This window comes from Pseudorasbora parva, chromosome 8 (genome assembly GCF_024679245.1).
Source record: "Pseudorasbora parva isolate DD20220531a chromosome 8, ASM2467924v1, whole genome shotgun sequence".
Classification (NCBI taxonomy): domain Eukaryota; kingdom Metazoa; phylum Chordata; class Actinopteri; order Cypriniformes; family Gobionidae; genus Pseudorasbora; species Pseudorasbora parva.
Window position 1 is genome coordinate 25,719,040 of NC_090179.1, and position 19,969 is coordinate 25,739,008.

Sequence of the window (19,969 nt, forward strand, 5' to 3'; positions counted from 1 at the left end):
TTAAGATACTTGCGATTGCATTTTGATTATATATCCCGCAATGAATGTAGCAAAATTCAATGTGGAATTGAAAATGCAAAACTCCATCTCGCCTAGGGCAACCAAAGAGCTAGAGCCGGCCCTGCCGCTGTCATAAAGAGAGGAAAAAATACAACCATACAGATATAGCAAACAATATTCATAGGCAGCTTGTATACGATTATCTGAGAGTAAAATCTCTGTTGTAAAGCACAACTCACTTCAGCGCAACCGTGCTCATGTTAAGGTGCCACCAACCTCTGGGCTGAAGGCCTCAAAAACCTGCTACCAACACCAATTAACAACACTAACCATCCCCACTCACTCACTCACTCACTCACTCACTCACTCACTCTCTCTCTCTCTCTCTCTCTCTCTCTCACACACACACACACACACACACACACACTAATTAAATATTGCAACGTGAGAGCCCTGGTTATTAACGTTAATTGTCAACGGCTTTCGCTGTAATACGAGTTCAAAGAAAAGTAGCCTAGCTTGTTTTGCAGACAGTGCTTGAAATGTCGCTTTGTTTTAAAGGAGGACTTTTTGCAGGAATAGCTGGAAACGGCGTCGCTAAACAAATATTGAGACTGCGTCTCGTGTCAACCGACGCAGCAGGATCAGGGTACCCTAACCGGTCAACAACCACAGCGAGCCTGACTGTTGCTCAGGCAAGCGCCAGAGTTCATCGTCGGCGGCAACAGTCTCTTTCCTATTTAGCAAAAGTCGATGCAAAACAACACTTTCAAGTAGACGACCGCGAATTAGGCTATAAAATAAGAATTAAGGTAAACTTATTTATAGCCTTTATAACTATAGTAAAAACACAATTTAAGCATAGCTAGCTACTAATATGCTACTAATTCTGCCTTCACGTAGGCTACTTGCTAAATTTTCTACTTCCCACTTCTGAAGTCGTGATTAAGTTCAAATTTTGACTGTTTTAGCTAGATTTTATGATAAATCTGTTAGCTCGTGAAGCCAGCATGTAAAAAAAACCTTCCCGGTTTCAAATTGAGAAACACCCGCTTTTTGTTCTGCAGAGACCGAGTATGAGGTCTCTCTCAAACAAAAGTGGGAATTTCCAAATTTGTGGGTGTTTTCAATCTGATGGGTGTTTATAAATCACACAATGAAAATTATCCCCTTCACCGGATCCCACCCCTTAATCCTACCCACACTGTGACTCCTATTCTATTACTAACCTCCAGAGACCTATAGCCTAGTCTACTTGCAGAGAGGCATATTCATTGTACACCTTCTAGTGTTAGCAAACTCAACATAGACGTCAGTTTTGGTTATTTCTGAAAATTGACTCAAAAGAACAGTCAAGTGAAATTTGAAGGATGGATATATTGTTGGCATTGAAGACAAATGCAGTGTCTGTTGTCATGACTGTCTTGGTTCTGTTATTGTTGTGGAAGATTCGAGGAAAGCAGAGGAGTTTTGGGCGGCTGCCTCCAGGACCCACTCCGAGTCCACTGGTGGGAAATTTATTTCAATTTAATTTCAAGGAAGCCTACAAATATTACTTAGAGGTTAGTAGGCCTATTCAGTAACTTAATTCAATAATATAATTGACTGATTGTATGATTTGTGTTCAAGGCTTACAAATATGGGCAGATAGTGTGACTAGCTACCTGTGCAGGTAAAATAGTTGAGCATTATGTGCACAGAATACAAAAAGACTTAATCAAATCAATTATAATATAAATAAATACATTATCACCTGGAATCGTACTTAACTTTTAGTACACAGGATACAAAAAAGTATTGAATAAAATAAAGTATAATATATAAATACATCTTTATTAACTTGAAATCATTCATACTCTTAAAAATAAAGGTTTCAAATGTGGGGTTCTGCAGCGATTCCAAAGAAGAACCATTTTGGGTGCTTCAAAGACCCTCAAGGCTCAAATTGCGTTAGATTCCGCTGTTGTGCCACAGTTTGTGGCCTCTGCCTAGGACTTTCCACGGCCACTGCCTCTGTGTACTAAAGTGTTTGTACTTTAAAAACTACATTGTCTGCAATATAGGCCAGTCATATTCCACATAGGATATAGGGTATACATCACTGGTCCGCTGTTACTAGGTGAGCTATTGCTCAAAGAATTGTTGTTACTTTTTCCAACACTGAATTGCTGTTTTTAGCAATTCACAATTTAAAGCTAACCACTTTAAAGTATGCAATATATTTTCATAAAAAAGTGCTGGCTGTCCTATCAAACTTGCACTAGTCTACAAACAAAAACAATGTCAAACAACAATGCTCTATTATGCATAGTTTTTGATTTCAAAATGCTAACCACATTTGAGGTTTAGCTAATTTGAAGTTTAATATCAATACACATATAACATTGAAATGTTCCTGATCAAACACAATAAATAACACATATAACTTTTCTTCCATTAGCTCAGTAAGAAATATGGCTCAGTTGTCACCATCTGGTTGGCAAACAGTCCTGTAGTGATCATTTCTGGATATGAAGCCCTAAAGGAAACCATGATTGGTCTTGGTGAAGAATTCAGTGGCAGGGCCAATTATCCCCTAGTCATGAAGTCCACTCTTGGATATGGTGAGATTGCTTGATGCCCAATGTTTTACATGGTTTAAATAATGTATGGTTTTAAATAGTGTAACGGTAGGCTATACACAAAACTGACGGTTCGGTACGTACCTTGGTTTTGAAGTCACAATTCGTTACGGATTCCAAGAAGTTTTTTTTATTTTATTTTTTAATTTTTTATTTGTATTATTATTATTATTATTAAGAACAGTAAATTATTACAGAAAAGAAACACACATGTAAGATAAAAAAGTAGCACCAAAAGGGAGAACAAGAACAGGAACAACAGCCAGAGGAAAAGAAAGAAAGACAATAAATAAATTACACAGCAGACAAAGATACCAATATAAATGTAAAGAAAGCACAAGTAAAATAAAATATCTAAGCAATTGGAGCATATTTAAACCAAGAAAAAGAAACTAAATTAAAGGGGGATTTTAAAACGAGCACAACAAGACAATGTTTTCCTTGCTTTGGCATTCTTCGATACAGAAAATGTTTGAAGATAATGGTTAAATTCAATAAGAAAAAGTGGCTTATGATTAGAAAATTTACATTTATGAATATGAAATTTCGCTAGTAGAAGAAATAAATTTATAAGTTGAAATTCTTTTTCAAAGTTTTTCTCTGTATTAACAAAATGCAAATAGGACATATTTCCAAAAAAAAAAAAAAATGAGGGTACACAAAATCAATAATATACCTGCTAAAGCGGATTCCAAGAAGTCCTCGCTGCAGCCTGTAGCACAATGACGTAGCTGGATCAGATCCAATAGGTACTGGATGGTGGATCGTTATGGAAAATGTCATAGCCTACTGATCTCTGGGTTAATGTATAATGCGTATGCGCTAGTCTTAATGTATGATCCTTATTGTATAGATGATGTTCTAAACTGTGTAGTTGTAGGCTATTGATAAATAGTATTAAGTAGGCTAATATTGATGAATAAATCATCTTTTCATAAATGTGATGCTTAAATGATCCTAGTTTCGCTATACATGCATGCAAAACAGTTAAAATTTTTATATATTCTGATCATACGTGCTGTTGAGTGGAAGGAAAAATGAGTCAAGTAATTGTCTCTGTAATTTTAATCCTCAGGGTACAACGCAACACGATCTGTAAAGAACTTTAAAATGCCATACACATTCAAGGGAAAATGCAAAACGTGTGTCCTGATGACGTGAGCATGTTATTAATCATTATCTTTGCGTGAGCGGTTTGAGTATTTATCTATCCAGGAAAACTCTCCTGTGCATTTACCCAGCCAACACACCCATGTGGGGCCCAAAGGGGTTGCACATGGGCTGATATCTGGGGCCCACCTGGGCTACCCAACTGGGACCCAGCTAATTTTGTCCTCAGTTTCCATGGAGGCCCTACATGGGTTAGCCCAGATGGGTTGATGATGGGTCTCTTGATGGGCTCATACTGGGCCCACATGGGTAACCCAGGTAGCACCCATTTGGGGCCTGCATGGGTCTGCCCATAAGGGTTAATGATGGGTCTCTTGATGGGCTCATACCAGGCAGATATGGGTAACCCAGGTCGCACCCATTTGGGGCGTACACGGGTCTGCCCATACGGGTTAATGATGGGTCTCTTTATGGGCTCATACCAGGCCAATATGGGTAACCCAGGTCACACCCATTTAGGGGCCTACATGGGTCTGCCCATATGGGTTAATGACTGGACCCAGATAGGGTTTATGTAGGGCTCTTTTGGGCTACAACGGGTATATATAGATGGGCTAGCATAGTTTCTGTATCTTATAGTGAACCCCGTAATACAAACATTACAGGTAATCCTCTTAACCAGTGGTTTTCAAACCTGTCCTAGAGGACCGCCAGTCCTGCAAATTTTGTATGTCTCCCTTATTCGACACACCAATTTAGTTCTTGCAGTCTCTACTAATGAGCTGATGAGTTGAATCAGGTGTGATAAATGAGGGAGACACAGGGCTGATGGTCCTCCAGGACAGGTTTGAAAACCACTGCTCTAAACTACACTAAAAATGTTAAAGTTAATCAACAGAAACCAGTAGCTCATGCTATACTTTATCATGCAAGGGTTATTTAGAATAATTTGAAAACGACTAAATTAGTTACAACTTTATTTGACAAAAGTACCACAAAAAATAAATAAAAAAGTAGAGCTCCTGACAGACATAATTTGACAAAACTTGTATTGTTTATATATGTACATCTGTACACTTAAAGTTTATGCATTTCACAAACAAAAAGATAAAAACAGTACAGCTCCTCACTCACTCCACCATAATTGCTGGCCCAAAAGCCCTTTGAATTTTTTTTTCAAAATAATCAACCATTGTGCCACTTTTTTTTTTTTAATTCTCTTTTCACATTTAAAGCTTTTTGGTGCCCCACATCCAGTTGATCTTGATGACATGGTCTGTAGGGTCAGACAAAAACAGATGGCGACAAAACGACACAAACTGCAAAAGAATTAAGGTGAAGATTTAAGTGCCCACTTAATAAGAATCACAAGTGGATGTATTGTTAAAAAATAAAAATAAATAAATTCAGTCATGGTTATGGTTTCAAACCTGTCTTGGTGTACCACCAGCCCTGCAGATTTTGTATGTTTCACTATATCTGACACACCCAGGTTTTGAAATCTCTACTAATGAGCTCATGAGTTGAATCAGGTGTGATTGATGATGGAGACAAACAAAATGTGTTAAGTATAAAGTAAAGATCCTGGTGTAACCTATTAACAATGACTCAGTATTACCTAACTGCAGAAGACGTTCCAACTTATTTGGAACAGTATTCTAAAGCCATTACTAATCGGAAACTAGTGGTTCTGTGCCTAAATAAAATTTATTAAAGATTTATGCAAAATTAAACATTTGAGAAAGGAAATATTTCACTTAATGTGTACACTTTTATAATAAAAGCTAAAATGGTCCCTGTATGGCACTGCTCTGGGATCACAAAATAAACCAAATAAAAGTGCTATTGTGTTGGAATTTTTAAATTTTGATTAGATTAAAGTCACATTAATTGTGTTCAAGTGTCAAAATAACAATACATTTTTTTCAAGGGTGCATATTTGTGTACTATCTACCCATGTAATCAACCTTTGGAATTGACTGTGTTTGCACTTGTCTTGACTGTGAATGAATTAGACCACTGAGTAGCCCATTTTCCACCCATGTTCTCATTTCCCATTAGTGAACCAACTAGGTCCCACACCAGGAGCCCAGCTGGGTTTGCCCATTTGGGACCTACTTGGTTCACCCAAGTGGGCCCCAGATAAGATGTCCATTTTGAGCCCATGCCCACTCTGTACCCCTGTAGCCCATGTTTAATCCACGTGGGCCCCACATACACGTGTTGGCTGGGTAATGTCCCCAAAATATCTATTGCGCATGCGTATATGACGTCATAGAATAGTGAATGAAACCACCGCGCATGCGCGTCCAGTACGTGTTGGATCTGATCCAGTGTCTGTCCTTATATTCAGTAAACTAGGGATCCCTTACTTACACATTACTATAATAATAAGGTTAACAACAGAGCCCAACTATTAGCCCAGATTCAGTTATTTTTTAAAACACTCATATGCTTCATAAGGCAGTTTTTGCATATAACTTCTAAATCTAATTATATATATTTTTCTCTCCAATTGAAGTATAATCATTTATACACACTGTCGGTATAGGTCATATATTAATTAATGTTTATTCTTTAGGTCATCGCATTCACTTGCGCGACGCACAGACGATTGAACTGACGCGCCTATAATGTCACGTCACGTTAAAGAGCGTCAAAACGGCATTTATCGTTTGAATTTCGTGATACAATGGGAATACTTCATATGTTCGTTTGGGAACTCGTATTGAAGTGTGATCCGCGCTTAAAACAAGCCGACTGTATGTTAATTGTTACAAGATTGCATTTAACCATGCGTTACACACGTGCATCGAACCGAAAGCCCTGTACCGAAACGGTTTGGTACGAATACGTGTGTAGGCTACCGTTAAACCCCTAGTTATTAAGTAGATAAGAAACAAGTAGTAGATGTTCTCCATGTGTAGGTGTACTGTCCACCAGCGGACACAGATGGAAGGAGATGCGCAGATTCTCTCTCATGACACTGAAGAACTTTGGAATGGGCCGCAGGAGCATTGAGGAACGAGTCAGGGAGGAGGCTGAGTATCTTGTGGAAATGATTAAAAAATGTGAAGGTAAAATATTTTTTATACAATCTTATTCAGATTATCAGAGAAAAGGAACTGCAGACATAGCATACAAACCGATTCCAAAAAAGTTGTGACACTGTACAAATTTTGAATAAAAAAAGGAACGCAATAATTTACAAATCTCATAAACGTATTTTTTATTCACAATAGAATATAGATTACATTTCAAATGTTGAACGTGAGACATTTTGAAATACCATGCCAATATTGGCTCATTTTGGATTTAAATGGAAAAGTTAAATGTACATAAGGAACAGCTGAAGGACCAATTTGCAGTTTATTAGGTCAATTGGCAACATGATTGGGTATAAAAAGAGCCTCAGAGTGGCAGTGTCTCTCAGAAGTCAACATGGGCAGAGGATCACCAATTCTTCCAATGCTGTGGTGAAAAACAGTGGAGCAATATCTGAAAGGAGTTTCTCAGAGAAAAATTGCAAAGAGTTTGAAGTTATCATCATCTACAGTTCATAATATCATCCAAAGAGTCAGAGAATCTGGAAGAATCTCTGTGCGTAAGGGTCAAGACTAGAAAAACATACTGGATGCCCGTGACCTTCGGGCCCTTAGACGGCACTGCATCACATACAGGAATGCTACCATACAGGAATGTAATGGAAATTACAACATGGGCTCAGGAATACTTCCAGAAAACATTGTTGGTGAACACAACCCACCATGCCATCCACCATTGCCGGCTAAAACTCTATAGGTCAAAATAGAAGCCATATCTAAACATGATCCAGAAGCGCAGGCATTTTCTCTGGGCCAAGGCTAATTTAAAATTGACTGGGGCAAAGTGGAAAAGTTCTGTGGTCAGACGAATCAAAATTTGAAGTTCTTTTTTTGAAAATTGGGACGCCATGTCATTAGGACAACCCAGCGTTTAGTTCAGAAGCCTGCATCTCTGATGGTATGGGGTTGCATGAGTGCGTGTGGCATTGGCAGCTTACACATCTGAAAAGGCACCATCAATGCTGAAAGGTATATCCAATTTCTAGAACAACATATGCTCCCATCCAGACATCGTCTCTTTCAGGGAAGATTTGGCGCATCATAAAGAGGAAGATGCGACAAAGAAGACCTAAGACAGTTGAGGAACTAGAAGCCTGAATTAGACAAGAATGGGACTACATTCCTATTTCTAAACTTAAGAAACTTGTCTCCTCAGTCCCCAGACATTTGCAGACTGTTATAAAAAGAAGATGGGATGCCACACAGTAGTAAACATGACCTTTACCCAACTTTTTTGTTTTTGACGACATTTTAAATCAACTTATTGTCCCCTTAAAATTATAAATGTTCTCAGTTTAAACATGTGATATGTCATCTGTGTAGTATTCTGAATGAAACTTCCACATCATTGCATTCTGTTTTTATTCACAATTTGCACAGTGTCTACAAAACTACAAAAACAAAAGGTGCTATAAAACACACACACACACACACACACACACACACACACACACACACACACACACACACACACACACACACACACACACACACAGATTAGTTATAAACCGTATAGATTTTTGGGTGAATTTCAGATGGTTTCAGCGTGTGGAGAGAAGAGATGGGGGAAGAGGGGGTAAAGGGAAAGAAATGTAAATTAAGACAATCCTGAGGTGATTGACTCAGTTTGGTTGTGTCTCAGTGGGGATGCTAATTTTGCAAGAGAGAATTCAAAAACTTAAAGGACAACTCCGGCTAATTTTTAAATTTATCTTGATCGTTATACTTTTGTGAGTACAGTCTATAGAAAAAAAACTAACCGGATTGGTGCTTGCAACACGGAGCTATTACAGTTAATGCCCAGAGCCCCCCCTCAGCTAAAACGGCAGCTTTGGGGGCATAAACGTAAAGGTTGTCTTTGTGCCTCTTGCAGACACAAAATGCAATTAAAATGTCTGTCCAACATGAACAGGGCCCTTACATGACAACGAGATGGGTTTATGTTTAGCCACTTAGCCATTGTTTAAATTCTCCTGTTTTAGGCGGCTAGCTGTGTCCCGTGCTGAAGTCCTGCGGAAAAACAGTCCAGTGGGGAAGAGCGTTGTGTTTATGAAGAGGCTCTGCTCATCGGCTCGACGGTTCTCAGCATTGAACGTGTCCGAGAGAAACAGTTTTCGATTCTGTACTGCTGACCCCGATGAGGACTTCTTGGAGAGCACCGCTGCTCGTTCAGTTAGTCACACATGCTCAGTATCAGCGGCTCGTGAGTTCATCAGATCTCTCAGCAAAACAAGTCTCAGTTCAGTGAACGGTTGGAGTTACAACATATAATTCAAGACATTAGTTTATTTATATTCGGAGGGACTGTCACTCGTGTCAGAAAGTGAGTAACTAAAGTAACGTGTGTGTGATCAGCGCTGATTTGAAACGTGAACCTTTTTGAACGATTCAGTCCAATTTGGTGAACTGGTTCGCCCGGTTAATTTGGTGAACTGGTTCGCCCGGTCGAATTAACTGTAATAACTCTGTGTTCCAAGCACCAATCCGGTTTTTTTCTATAGACTGTACTGACAAAGGTATAACGATCAAGATAAACTTAAAAAATTGCCGGAGTTGTCCTTTAAGTTCCTTGTGTGTCATCTCATGTTACAGAGCATAGTGCATTTTTACAAAACTCTAAATTGAAGAAACTTGATCTCTTTGCTCTTCTTTTCTCCTTAAAGGCTCTGCATTCAGCCCTGCAGACATGCTGTCTAATGCCGTGGCCAATGTGATTTGCAGCATTGTCTTTGGCAGTAGGTTTGAATTTGAGGATCCACAGTTTCAGTTTCTCCTTCAGACAGTAAATAATTACTTCACTATCCTCAGCAGCCCTCTGGGTCAGGTATTGCACTTTAATGATTTTATATTTTATATATATACATTCAGAAGTCTCTTAAGATCACAAAGCCTGCATTTATTTGATCAAAATACAGTAAAACAGTAATAATGTGAATTAGCATTAACTTTTAAAATAGCTGTTTTAAACCTGCAGTTGGTAACTTTTGTAAAAATGTATTTTTTACATATTTGTTAAACATTCATAATGCAGACTGATCTCATGAAATGGCGTGAATGGTAGTAATGTGTAAGTGATATGACACGCCAATTCGTATGCCATTTTGGCGTGATATCAAGACGCATAATCGCTTTTTAGCGTGTTTATCAATGCCGTTTCATTCTACCCCCTACACTGCCCCTGCCCCTACACATACCCATCACACACACACACACACACACACACACACACACACACACACACACACACACACACACACACACACACACACACACACACACACTGCCTTCCCATCACAAAACATTCTGCAAAAACATAATTTAGTATGTTTATAAATCCATTTACCTTGTGGACACGCACACACACACATCAGTCACATTTTGAACGCGTAACTCAAACTCTTCACTAAACCTACCCATTTGTGTATTATAAAAAACAGGATATAACAGGCAAATACGACTGCAGGAACTGCAGGCACAATTTATTCAGAAAGTACAAATATCCGAAAGTGTTCCGAGGCCAAACAATTGATTTGTGTGAAGAAAATACCCAAAAGCGATAAGAACGTAGGTAACGTAGGAATAAAAATAGTGCAACGTCATGTAGTTACATTACATGTATTGCAAAATACGTAATGTTTTGAGGACCATGCTTGTAGTCAAAGTATGGGCAGGCCATAGTCAATGTAGATCATAATGTTGATGTTTCGTCCGTACCAGTGAATGTGCCATAACTGTTTATCCGCCGGTGGCCCTGCTTGCTTACTACTAGCCTGTGTTTATAAATCCATTTATAAATGGGAGAGCTGTAGCGCAGCTGTAAGTTGTGCTAGTACATATTTTCAGGCTAAGTCAATGTTTTCAAAAAACTCCCTACTCCAGCTTTAATATATTTTTAGCTCCATTTTAATGGGGTGATGAATTAGAAATCAACTTTCCCTTGAGCCTTGAAAAATGTATACATTGGGATATAATGCTGCCTTCACATGCTATCGGAAGCTTCCTACTTCCCACTTCAGAAGTCGTGATTACGAACTTGTTGTGTTCAGGTGCTTTGTTGTCGGAAAGAATGGAGGACGCCAGGTTCATACTTTTGTGCGTCTTGGGAAAATGTAATTTTAACACTATAACCATTTCAGTCATTTCCCGGTCCCAGAAAATCATAGAATCACTGACAAACACTAGCAGCACCACACGAAAGCATATTGTTTATAATCACATTCACAATAAAGGCATAATATAGATAGACAAGATAAGGCTGCTTAAAGACTAAAATGACTAAATTTTTTTAGCCCTACATGATCCTTTTGAAAAGCTACTTTTTCCACACTATCTCTAGATATTCAGCTTGCTCACTATTCTGGAATGATGGTCAACTATATGCGATTTTCAACGTGTTTAAAATACACAATATGCTTCAAATTATTGTTAATTTATGTAAATATGTACTACTTCAATGACAAGATAAGACAATAAAACTTTTGCACAAAAAAACTAATACCACAGCAGAAATTCGTCTCCCATCCGCCATTTTTAACGGTTATGGCACGCCCATCTCGGGAACTTGGGTATCAAAATTATTCCCAAACTTCCCAGTGGTAAACACGACATCAGAGGGCGTTCATGTGCAATTTTTACCTTGGAAACTCGTATTTACGATTATTCCGATAGCACTTGAAGGCAGCACAAGAATATCCAGTTTAGAGTAATACTATTTCAAATGGAAAGACATTAGCCAATCAATCAATCAATCAATCAATCAACTTTATTTATATAGCGCTTTTACAATCACGATTGTGTCAAAGCATCTTCACAGACAGTATTGCAACAAAATTAGATTTGGCTGTACAGTCATTCTGGAGAAAACAATGATGTTATCAGCTTATTTTAATTTATCATACAGCGACAATGTTGGCAGATTTGTATTATAGTTTATAGAATTAATTAAAACCTATCATTATCATAATTTTAGTGTCCCCAACTGAGCAAGCCAAGCCAAAGGCGACAGTGGCAAGGAACCAAAACTCCATCAGGGCATGATGGAGAAAAATAAACCTTGGGAGAAACCAGACTCAATCGGGGTGCCAGTTCTCCTCTGGCCTATTAACACACCGTGTAAGATTATTATTCTGGCAACCTTACAGGTCAGAAATCATATTAGATCGGAATATTCAAAATTTGAGGGTGTCGCGCAAGAGACAGGTTTATTTAGGATGGTGTGTCGATTACACAAGAGTATGAATAAATGAAAGATCTGCGTTATTGCGCCGAAAACGGGTTTTTTGAGCATGACGTGCCGGTGAGGCAAATTCAGAGGAGACACCAATTGACACGGTCTCAGCAGACACTCCAGGATGCGTTGGTCATGTCCAGGCGCAGGTCCACCATCCGATCCGGACACGGCCCGGATCCGGGATAAACCTCGGGATAAACAGAGAGACTAACATAGCGTAGATGCCACTCTTTTTATGATGTAACGAGTACATCAGGTGTTATGGGAAGTGTTCCCGGTTCCGGCTGACCTAGTTAATGCAGCCTAACAATCAGTCAATTGAATTGAATAATGAAAGTTAAAAATGTTCTATGTGTATGCCATTGTAAAGAAATGCGTTTTTAGTCTAGATTTAAACTGACAGAGTGTGTCTGCTTCCCCGAACAATACTAGGAAGACTATTCCAGAGTCTAAGTGCTAAGTAGGAAAAGGATCGACCGCCTGCAGTTGATTTAGATATTCTAGGTATTATAAACTTGCCAGAGTTTTGAGACCGCAATAGACGTGATGGAGTATTATGTGTTAAAGGGTTAGTTCACCCAAAAATGAAATTGATGTCATTAATGACTCACCCTAATGTCGTTCCTCACCCGTAAGACCTCTGTGTTTCTCCAAAAAGATTAAAACGGTTAATGAATCAGTGAATCGATCAATGATTTGGGTCGCCAATGTTACGTGATTTCAGCAGTTTGAAATCACGTGACATTGGCGACCCAAATCATTGATCAATTCACACCTTTTGAATCTTTTTGGAGGAACGTGGAAGAGAAGACAATGCTGAATAAAATCATAGTTTTTGATATTTTTGGACCAAAATGTATTTTCGATGCTTCAAGAGACTCTAATCAACCAACTGATGTCACATATGGACTACTTTGATGATGTTTTTATTCCCTTTCTGGACATGGACAGTAAAGTGGGCTGATCCTTCAGAAATAATTCTCATGTGATGAGGTGCTTAAGAAACATTTATTATTATTAACACAATTGCTTGTTTTACGATTATTTAATGAATATAAAGTTCAGAAGAACAGCATTTATTTGAAATGTAAATCTTTCGTATCTTTATAAATGTCTTTACTGTCACTTATGATCAATTTTATGCACCCTTGCTGAATAATTAATAATTAAATAATTAATTTCTTTAAAAAAAATCTTACTGACCCAACTTTTAAAGGGTTGTGTACATTTTTGTTAATAAAATACATTAAAACTAATTTTACATAGTAAATAAAATCCCACTTTATAGTAGGTGTCTACTAATATGTACTAACATTTTAGCTAATCATTTGACGTAGTAATGCACTTATTGTGTACATGCATGTTTTTACACTGTACTTGGCACATATTCCTTTCTGTAGTTACATTTTTAATTACACTGTTGACACTTCACTTACACCTAACTTTACCGTCAAAATTACCCATACCATTACCTGTCTCCCACCTCAATATCAGCAAAAGTGTTTTGCAATACAATATGAACACAAAGTACATTGTACTTATTTGTTTGATGCAAGTACATAGTAGTTAAGGACACCTTATATAAAGCGGTCCCAAAAAAAGGTGTATTTTGAGACTCAACTTGAAGTTTCTTTATTTTCTTCTCAGCTCTATAATATATTCCCACGGTTAGTCAGTCTTTTTCCTGGTAAACACCATCAGCTGTTTAAAGACCTAGAAGCCCAAAGAGAGTACTACAAGAGTGAGGCACAAGCTCGGATGGATAATATAGATCCCTCATGCCCACAGGACTTCATTGAGGCCTTTGTGTTAAAAATGAAAGAGGTAAATCACTAAAAGAAATGTCAGTTTACACATATTTAAGGAATAGTTCACCAAAAATATTAAAATTATGTCCTCTTTTGTTTCATCCTGTATGAATTTCTTTCTTCTGCTGAACACAAAGGAAGATATTTGGAAGAATGTCCCACTATAAAAGTCAATGGCTGCCGAGATCTGCTTGGTTACAAACATTTTTTTAAAATATCCTCCTTTGTGTTCAGCAGAACAATGAAATATAAACAGGTTAGGAACAATTGAGCGTGACTAAATGATGACAGAATTTGAAAACATTTACTTGCACCATCTTGTGGTGAGACCATGACATGATGCAGATTAAAAACGTAACATTTCTCAGCAGCTTGTTTAGGTATAATGCTCCTCTTTGACAGTATAAATGAGATAACACCTGATAAACCTGTTCTCTTTTGCAGGAGAAAGACAAGCCTGACACAGAATATAATTTTGACAACTTGGTTTCTGTAGTATTGAACATGTTCAGCGCTGGGACAGAAACCAGTTCATCCACCCTTAGACACGCTTTGCTTCTGATGATGAAGCACCCAGATGTGCAAGGTGAGGTCAAACAAATGCCTCTCTTTCTAAGCATTTACCCCATCCCTTTCAAAGATCGTATTGGGCCTCAGATTACTATTGTTCAACATTCACTGCTTGTTAAACATCACACGATTACTTTATCTGGACAAACTCAGTATCATCAGAAAGATTAAAGACTCCAGCTTCGATATTTGAACACTGTTTAAGATAAAACTGGGTTGCAGTGATATTAATTTCTTAATTTATGTAAGGAGTGCATTACAATCGATCCGTTATGAACGATATTTTGAATAGATTATCAGACTAACGTTCATTCTCTCTCGTCTGCACTGGCTCATTTGTGTTCACACAGATCGCAAAGAACAGCTTTCAGTTTAGCTCTTAGTTCAAAAGTGCTCATATTTGGAGAAATATTGACATATCACGTTTGCAAACTATTTTGTCATACAGAATACCATTTCTATTAATTTCTCACTGAGTTATTCGATATAAAAGCAGGGTTGCCAGATGCTAGCAGGGTTTACCAGCCCAATTTTTTTTGGTTGATTTCTTGTTTAAATACATTGAATTCATTTACAAGCTTTAAAATGACCCATGTATCAGCTAGCCTATCCGATTTCAGAAACAACATTCAATGAAATGAATGCAACGTTCTTTGTACTTTTGCGTCCATTCCTTTTTTGTTTTTAACCATGGAAAAAAATAATTAAATGGAATGGTTATTGTATTTTTAAATACTATTTTGAATAACAAAATTTATATCAAAACGTAGGCTATACACAAATTCCGTGCGCACAAAATAAAATAACTTATTTTTGGATTTTTTTAATAAGCTACACTTTGCATTTTTATAAACTAAAAATGAACAGATTCATATAAAAAATGTACATTTACAAATGTTCTTTTGTACAATTATTTCTAGATAAAGATAGGATCAGTAAAATGAAACAATAAACTTACAAATAATGATTAGGCCTACAAATTAAAAAACGATCGGAAATGTCATCCAATTTTCTAATAGCCTACTATTATTTGATGACAATATATTTGGAAAACAAAATACAGCTATTTCTTTTTTTCTTTTAAACAAAAAAGTTTTGAATCAAGCTGCACCCTTTTTTAAATGACATATTTAATTCCAAAATAGAATAATGATTGAACAAAAACGTACACAGACTTTCTATGCCTCTGTCCGTAGTTATTCTATTGATTCCAGAATAAAAGGCACTGCTATGGGCACTTTAAAAAAAAACAAGTTATAAATAATTTATATTATTTTTAATATTACTTAAGAAAAAAATATTAATATTATTAAATATTACTTAAGAAAATTACCTTGTATCTGCTAATTCTATTAATCAGTGTTAAAAAAAGAACATTTAAAAAAGAAACCGCGTTTCCATATTTTATTTCTGGTTTAAAAAAGGAAAATGGAATGGACGTAAAAGCGTCCTCAGTCTGACTATTATACTTTTAAACTATAAGCTTATGTCACGGAAAATAATGAAATCAACTGAGACGATCAATGAGTGTTTATTGTCAATAAAAGTCGCTTGGAACAAAAGCCTAACATGAAAATATTGAGTGGATATATTGATATACAAAATAACCCAGTTTAACATTTCAATTATTTCAAATACATGAAACATTCATGAATAACATTACATGAAAATCCCATGTGTCAGTGCACTCTTTGCAGAAGCGGAATGTTCGTGCATAGAGACAGAGCGACATGCGTCATAATCTGAAGGCCACGCCCACCGGGGGGGAAAACAAACCAACCGTCTCCATTGACTTTATATTTCGGCAAGCGGCCTCCTTGTCATTTCTGAATTATTACAAAAAAACGAACAATGTCTAAAAGCTGATATGTGACAAGGTGTACAGAAAACAAGCTAAAAAACCCAGGAACAAAAAGCCAGAAGTTTTTATAAGCTGTTGAACCAAAAAAACAAAGGTTTAAGGACACAAAAGAGGATACAGGCACTTGAGTCAGAGCGCGACTTGTTATATTACACTGAGAACTGCGCCCACTGGAGGGGGAAAGTAATCAGCCACAGGAAATATAATATATAAAACTGACAATTGGATATTTGACATCATGTTTACTGCACACGTAGGGATACTGAGACATATTGAGCATCAGGATCCCAAAATTGACCCATTCTTCCCGCTGAAGCTTCACGTCTTATTGCCTGTATGCACTTTTGTCTCGCAGCTACAGGCAATCATTTAAACGGAGCTATGGCGAGCAATGTAAGTCTTTTAACTTCTCAAATTAATTTTTTATGAAAGTTAAGCTTGCAAAGGCATGAACTGAAACGTGCCAGACTGAACTCGAGTGTATGCCGCGAGTGTAGTCATGATTACCTCAGCTCTCATCGTGAGAGCTCATCAGCTCATTTATCTGACTCCTGCAGTTAGTGCTCAGTGCTGTGATACTCGCGCGGTGACTCACACATTATATTGAACAGAGACGTTCAGTTTTTAATTGTAGTGTCTTCTCCAACTAAGTCACAGTAATCCAGTAGTGGCTTTGGGAATGGCCTCACAGGGCAGCGAAGCATTCTGGGAATTGTAGTCTATGTGACAAAAATACAAAAATACATTTTCAAAAATACATTTTCTCAAAAATAATTTCACATTTCTACTACATTGATGACCCAGTTTAAATACAGATTCATCTTACCAGCGCTGAAGTACCCCTTTAAACGTTTTTGAGATCAACAGCTTATAAAAACGTAGTTATGTTTTTTTAGCTTGTTTGCTGCACACCTTGTCACATATCAGCTTTTAGACATTGTTCTGTTTCTTGTTATAAGTAAGAAAAGACGAGGCGACCGCTTCACGCAATGCAAAGTCAATGGAGAGTGTTGGATATTAGTAAACTTTAGATCTCTTTTAAAGATCGAACTCATTGCCAGTCACTGCCTGAAGTAAAAGTAGGAAGAGACTGAACTTCTATGTAGGCTACTGATCGAATGTCAATGGAAGAAATAGGAAAAGCAAAACATAGTTGTAGGCTGATGGATGATTGATGCGTGTACCACATTGGCTTCATCATCACCGCAAGTTATGCATTTCATGTATTGCTTGGTTAGGCATTTCATGCATTGCTATCTCCTAAATTAGTTAATCAGTCCCTTAATAATCATGTTAACTTTGTCTGAATCCCAAGACTTGCTAAGTTGTGACGTATTGCTGTTGTGACGTCATGGCGAATTGTCGTATTCTACATTTCTACGCGTGAACTAAAAAGCAAATAAACACACGATAAATTATGCCTCAGATATTCAAAAGTGTGAAACGATCGTCGAGTGAGCACATTGTATCATTAATTGAGCTGTTCTCCTCGCCAGACATTAGACAAAAGACTGCAAACGTGTCTTCAGGCCAAAAACCTTCTAAAAAACATCTAAAAAACAATCCAGACATGGTTTTAGAAAATGTTTCATAAAATTCATAGGTTTGGACATAACAGCCTCAGATTTTAAATAAAGCATGACCACACTTGTGCCTTCAATTTAGTTGTAGATATAAGTCGTTATACTACATTCACATAATATTTTTATAGATTTTATAGAATATTTTTATAGAAAATTAAAATATTTATTTTTTTAGTTTCAGCCTATATATCTCTATATTAATAACTGTCTGAGTAATTCTCAGTATTCAGCTGTAAACTCTCAAGTGTTGGCTTTCTAAATATATATTGGGTATGTGTATATTCAGAATACCATACGAGCAGCTGTCTTTATGTTATGAGCATGTCGAAATGCTCCATTTGCAATCGGGAGATGACAGGTAAGGAGTTAAGTGTGTTTTTACTTTCACTTGTTCTGTTCAGAGCGTGTTCAGCGAGAAATTGATGAGGTTATAGGACAGGAACGTTGGCCCTCCATTGAAGACAGACTGAACCTGCCATATACAGATGCTGTAATTCATGAGGTCCAGCGCAGCATGGATCTCGCCCCCATCGCCGTCCCACACAAGATGATGTGCAACACTGAATACAAAGGTTATGTCATTCCTAAGGTATTCTTCTCCTCATGCATTTACATCATCTTAGTTCATCAAGTGTTTATTATTATTACATCTTTCTTTTTATTCTAGGGAACTATGGTTTTTCCACTGTTATCCTCAGTGCTTATAGACCCAAAACTTTGGAAGAACCCAAATTGTTTCGATCCTGAGAACTTCCTGGATGCAGATGACCGATTCCAAAAGAATGATGCATTTGTTGTGTTCGGCATGGGTGAGCTCAGAGCTTCATTGTGCATATTAGACCACTAAAACTGAAGTCAACACCTGCTAAATAATTGTTTATCAGTGTTTTAGTCATACTGGGACAAAAATAAAATAACCACAAATAATTGATTCCTCAGTAGCTGCCTTCACAGACACAATAAAAGAGGAAGATACATAGATAAAATATTTTCTGTGTGTTCTCTTAAAAGGCAAGCGTGCGTGTCTCGGTGAGGCTCTGGCTCGGACAGAACTCTTCCTCTTCTTCACTTCCCTCCTTCAGCGCTTCACCTTCAAAGCTATGGTGCCACCAGAGGAGCTCGACACAAAGCCTGAAAACTGCAGTTTTGGCCGCATGCCCCGCACATACGAGTGCTATGCCATTCCTAGGACATAGAGGAACAGTCCACAAAATAACGAAGAAAGCAGTCAACATACTCATATTTCATTTTGATGCTTTAATGGAAATAAATATGTCCAAAACAATATTATGGCACAAGTGTTTTTTTTTTGTGGCAAATACAAAATTGATATTTAGCATGTGTACATGTTTATGTCCTCAAGGAGTCTAAACATTACCCATTTTTTTGCATTGTTCATGATCAGTGAATCCCCTTTCTGATGAATTACAGTCTCAAATACCTGATTTCAGGCGTCTGAACACAGAAGCTTATGTCTGTGGAATGTTCACAAGGACATGAGCAACTATTTTTACAGAGCAAACAATATTATTGGCACTTTTACAAATAATGCAGTTTAACATCTGAGTTGTCAAAGTGCTTCATTTTTTCCTACACATTTTTTTCACACAGAACATGTTTTTGTGTTTAAAGGTACACTCACTTTTTAATTAAAACTTAACAATTTGGTCAATCCATAATTTTCCAAAGTGGTTAGCTGATTCACTATGTAAGCCTATTATATGTTTATATTTTAGACATAGCAGGATGGAATTCGCGGGAAACTGTACATATCACTCGCCTGTGGGCGTCTTGTCTTATCTGTAAATAGAGAAAAGCTCCAGCTACTTTAACGGGTTTATGGTGTGGGATTGTTACAAAAGAATCCCCTTTTTTAAAAACGGGGGGAAAAAACAGAACAGAGGAGAGTATATACCGTATCTATTAATAGGCACAGCTACAGTAACGTCTTCAGCCAGTCAGCTAGAGACCCTTTCCATGTAAACTGGTAATACCTCTTCAGCCTAGCAGTGAATGTTTTATGAGCAGCAGAATAACCATATAGTTACACAGTCACGCAGTGCCAAAGCACAACCAAAACAA

General features: G+C 37.4%; 1 protein-coding gene across 2 annotated transcripts; it reads left to right on the forward strand.

Moving 5' to 3' along the window:
• The first annotated feature begins 1,252 nt into the window (after positions 1-1,252).
• On the forward strand, positions 1,253-19,172 carry LOC137084333 (cytochrome P450 2M1-like). 2 transcript variants are annotated; one of them, XR_010906741.1, is made up of 9 exons: positions 1,253-1,562; positions 2,441-2,603; positions 6,659-6,808; positions 9,499-9,659; positions 13,713-13,889; positions 14,318-14,459; positions 18,289-18,459; positions 18,555-18,696; positions 18,899-19,038. XR_010906741.1 is itself a non-coding variant. In XM_067450528.1 (9 exons), exons 1-9 carry the CDS (start codon positions 1,371-1,373, stop codon positions 19,081-19,083), a joined length of 1,500 nt encoding a protein of 499 aa, XP_067306629.1. In that variant the 5' UTR covers positions 1,253-1,370; the 3' UTR covers positions 19,084-19,172. The 2 variants fall into 2 exon arrangements, 1 of the variants encoding a protein (XP_067306629.1); XM_067450528.1 differs by having other exon boundaries at positions 18,289-18,476; positions 18,899-19,172.
• Positions 19,173-19,969: the final 797 nt, after the last annotated feature.

Coding starts and splice junctions, on each gene's coding strand:
- LOC137084333 (XM_067450528.1), top strand. CDS start 1,371: ATGGATATATTGTTGGCATTGAAGACAAATGCAGTGTCTGTTGTCATG. Junction 14,460..18,288: donor GAAGCACCCAGATGTGCAAG/GTGAGGTCAAAC, acceptor TGTTCTGTTCAG/AGCGTGTTCAGCGAGAAATT. Junction 18,697..18,898: donor ATTTGTTGTGTTCGGCATGG/GTGAGCTCAGAG, acceptor TTCTCTTAAAAG/GCAAGCGTGCGTGTCTCGGT.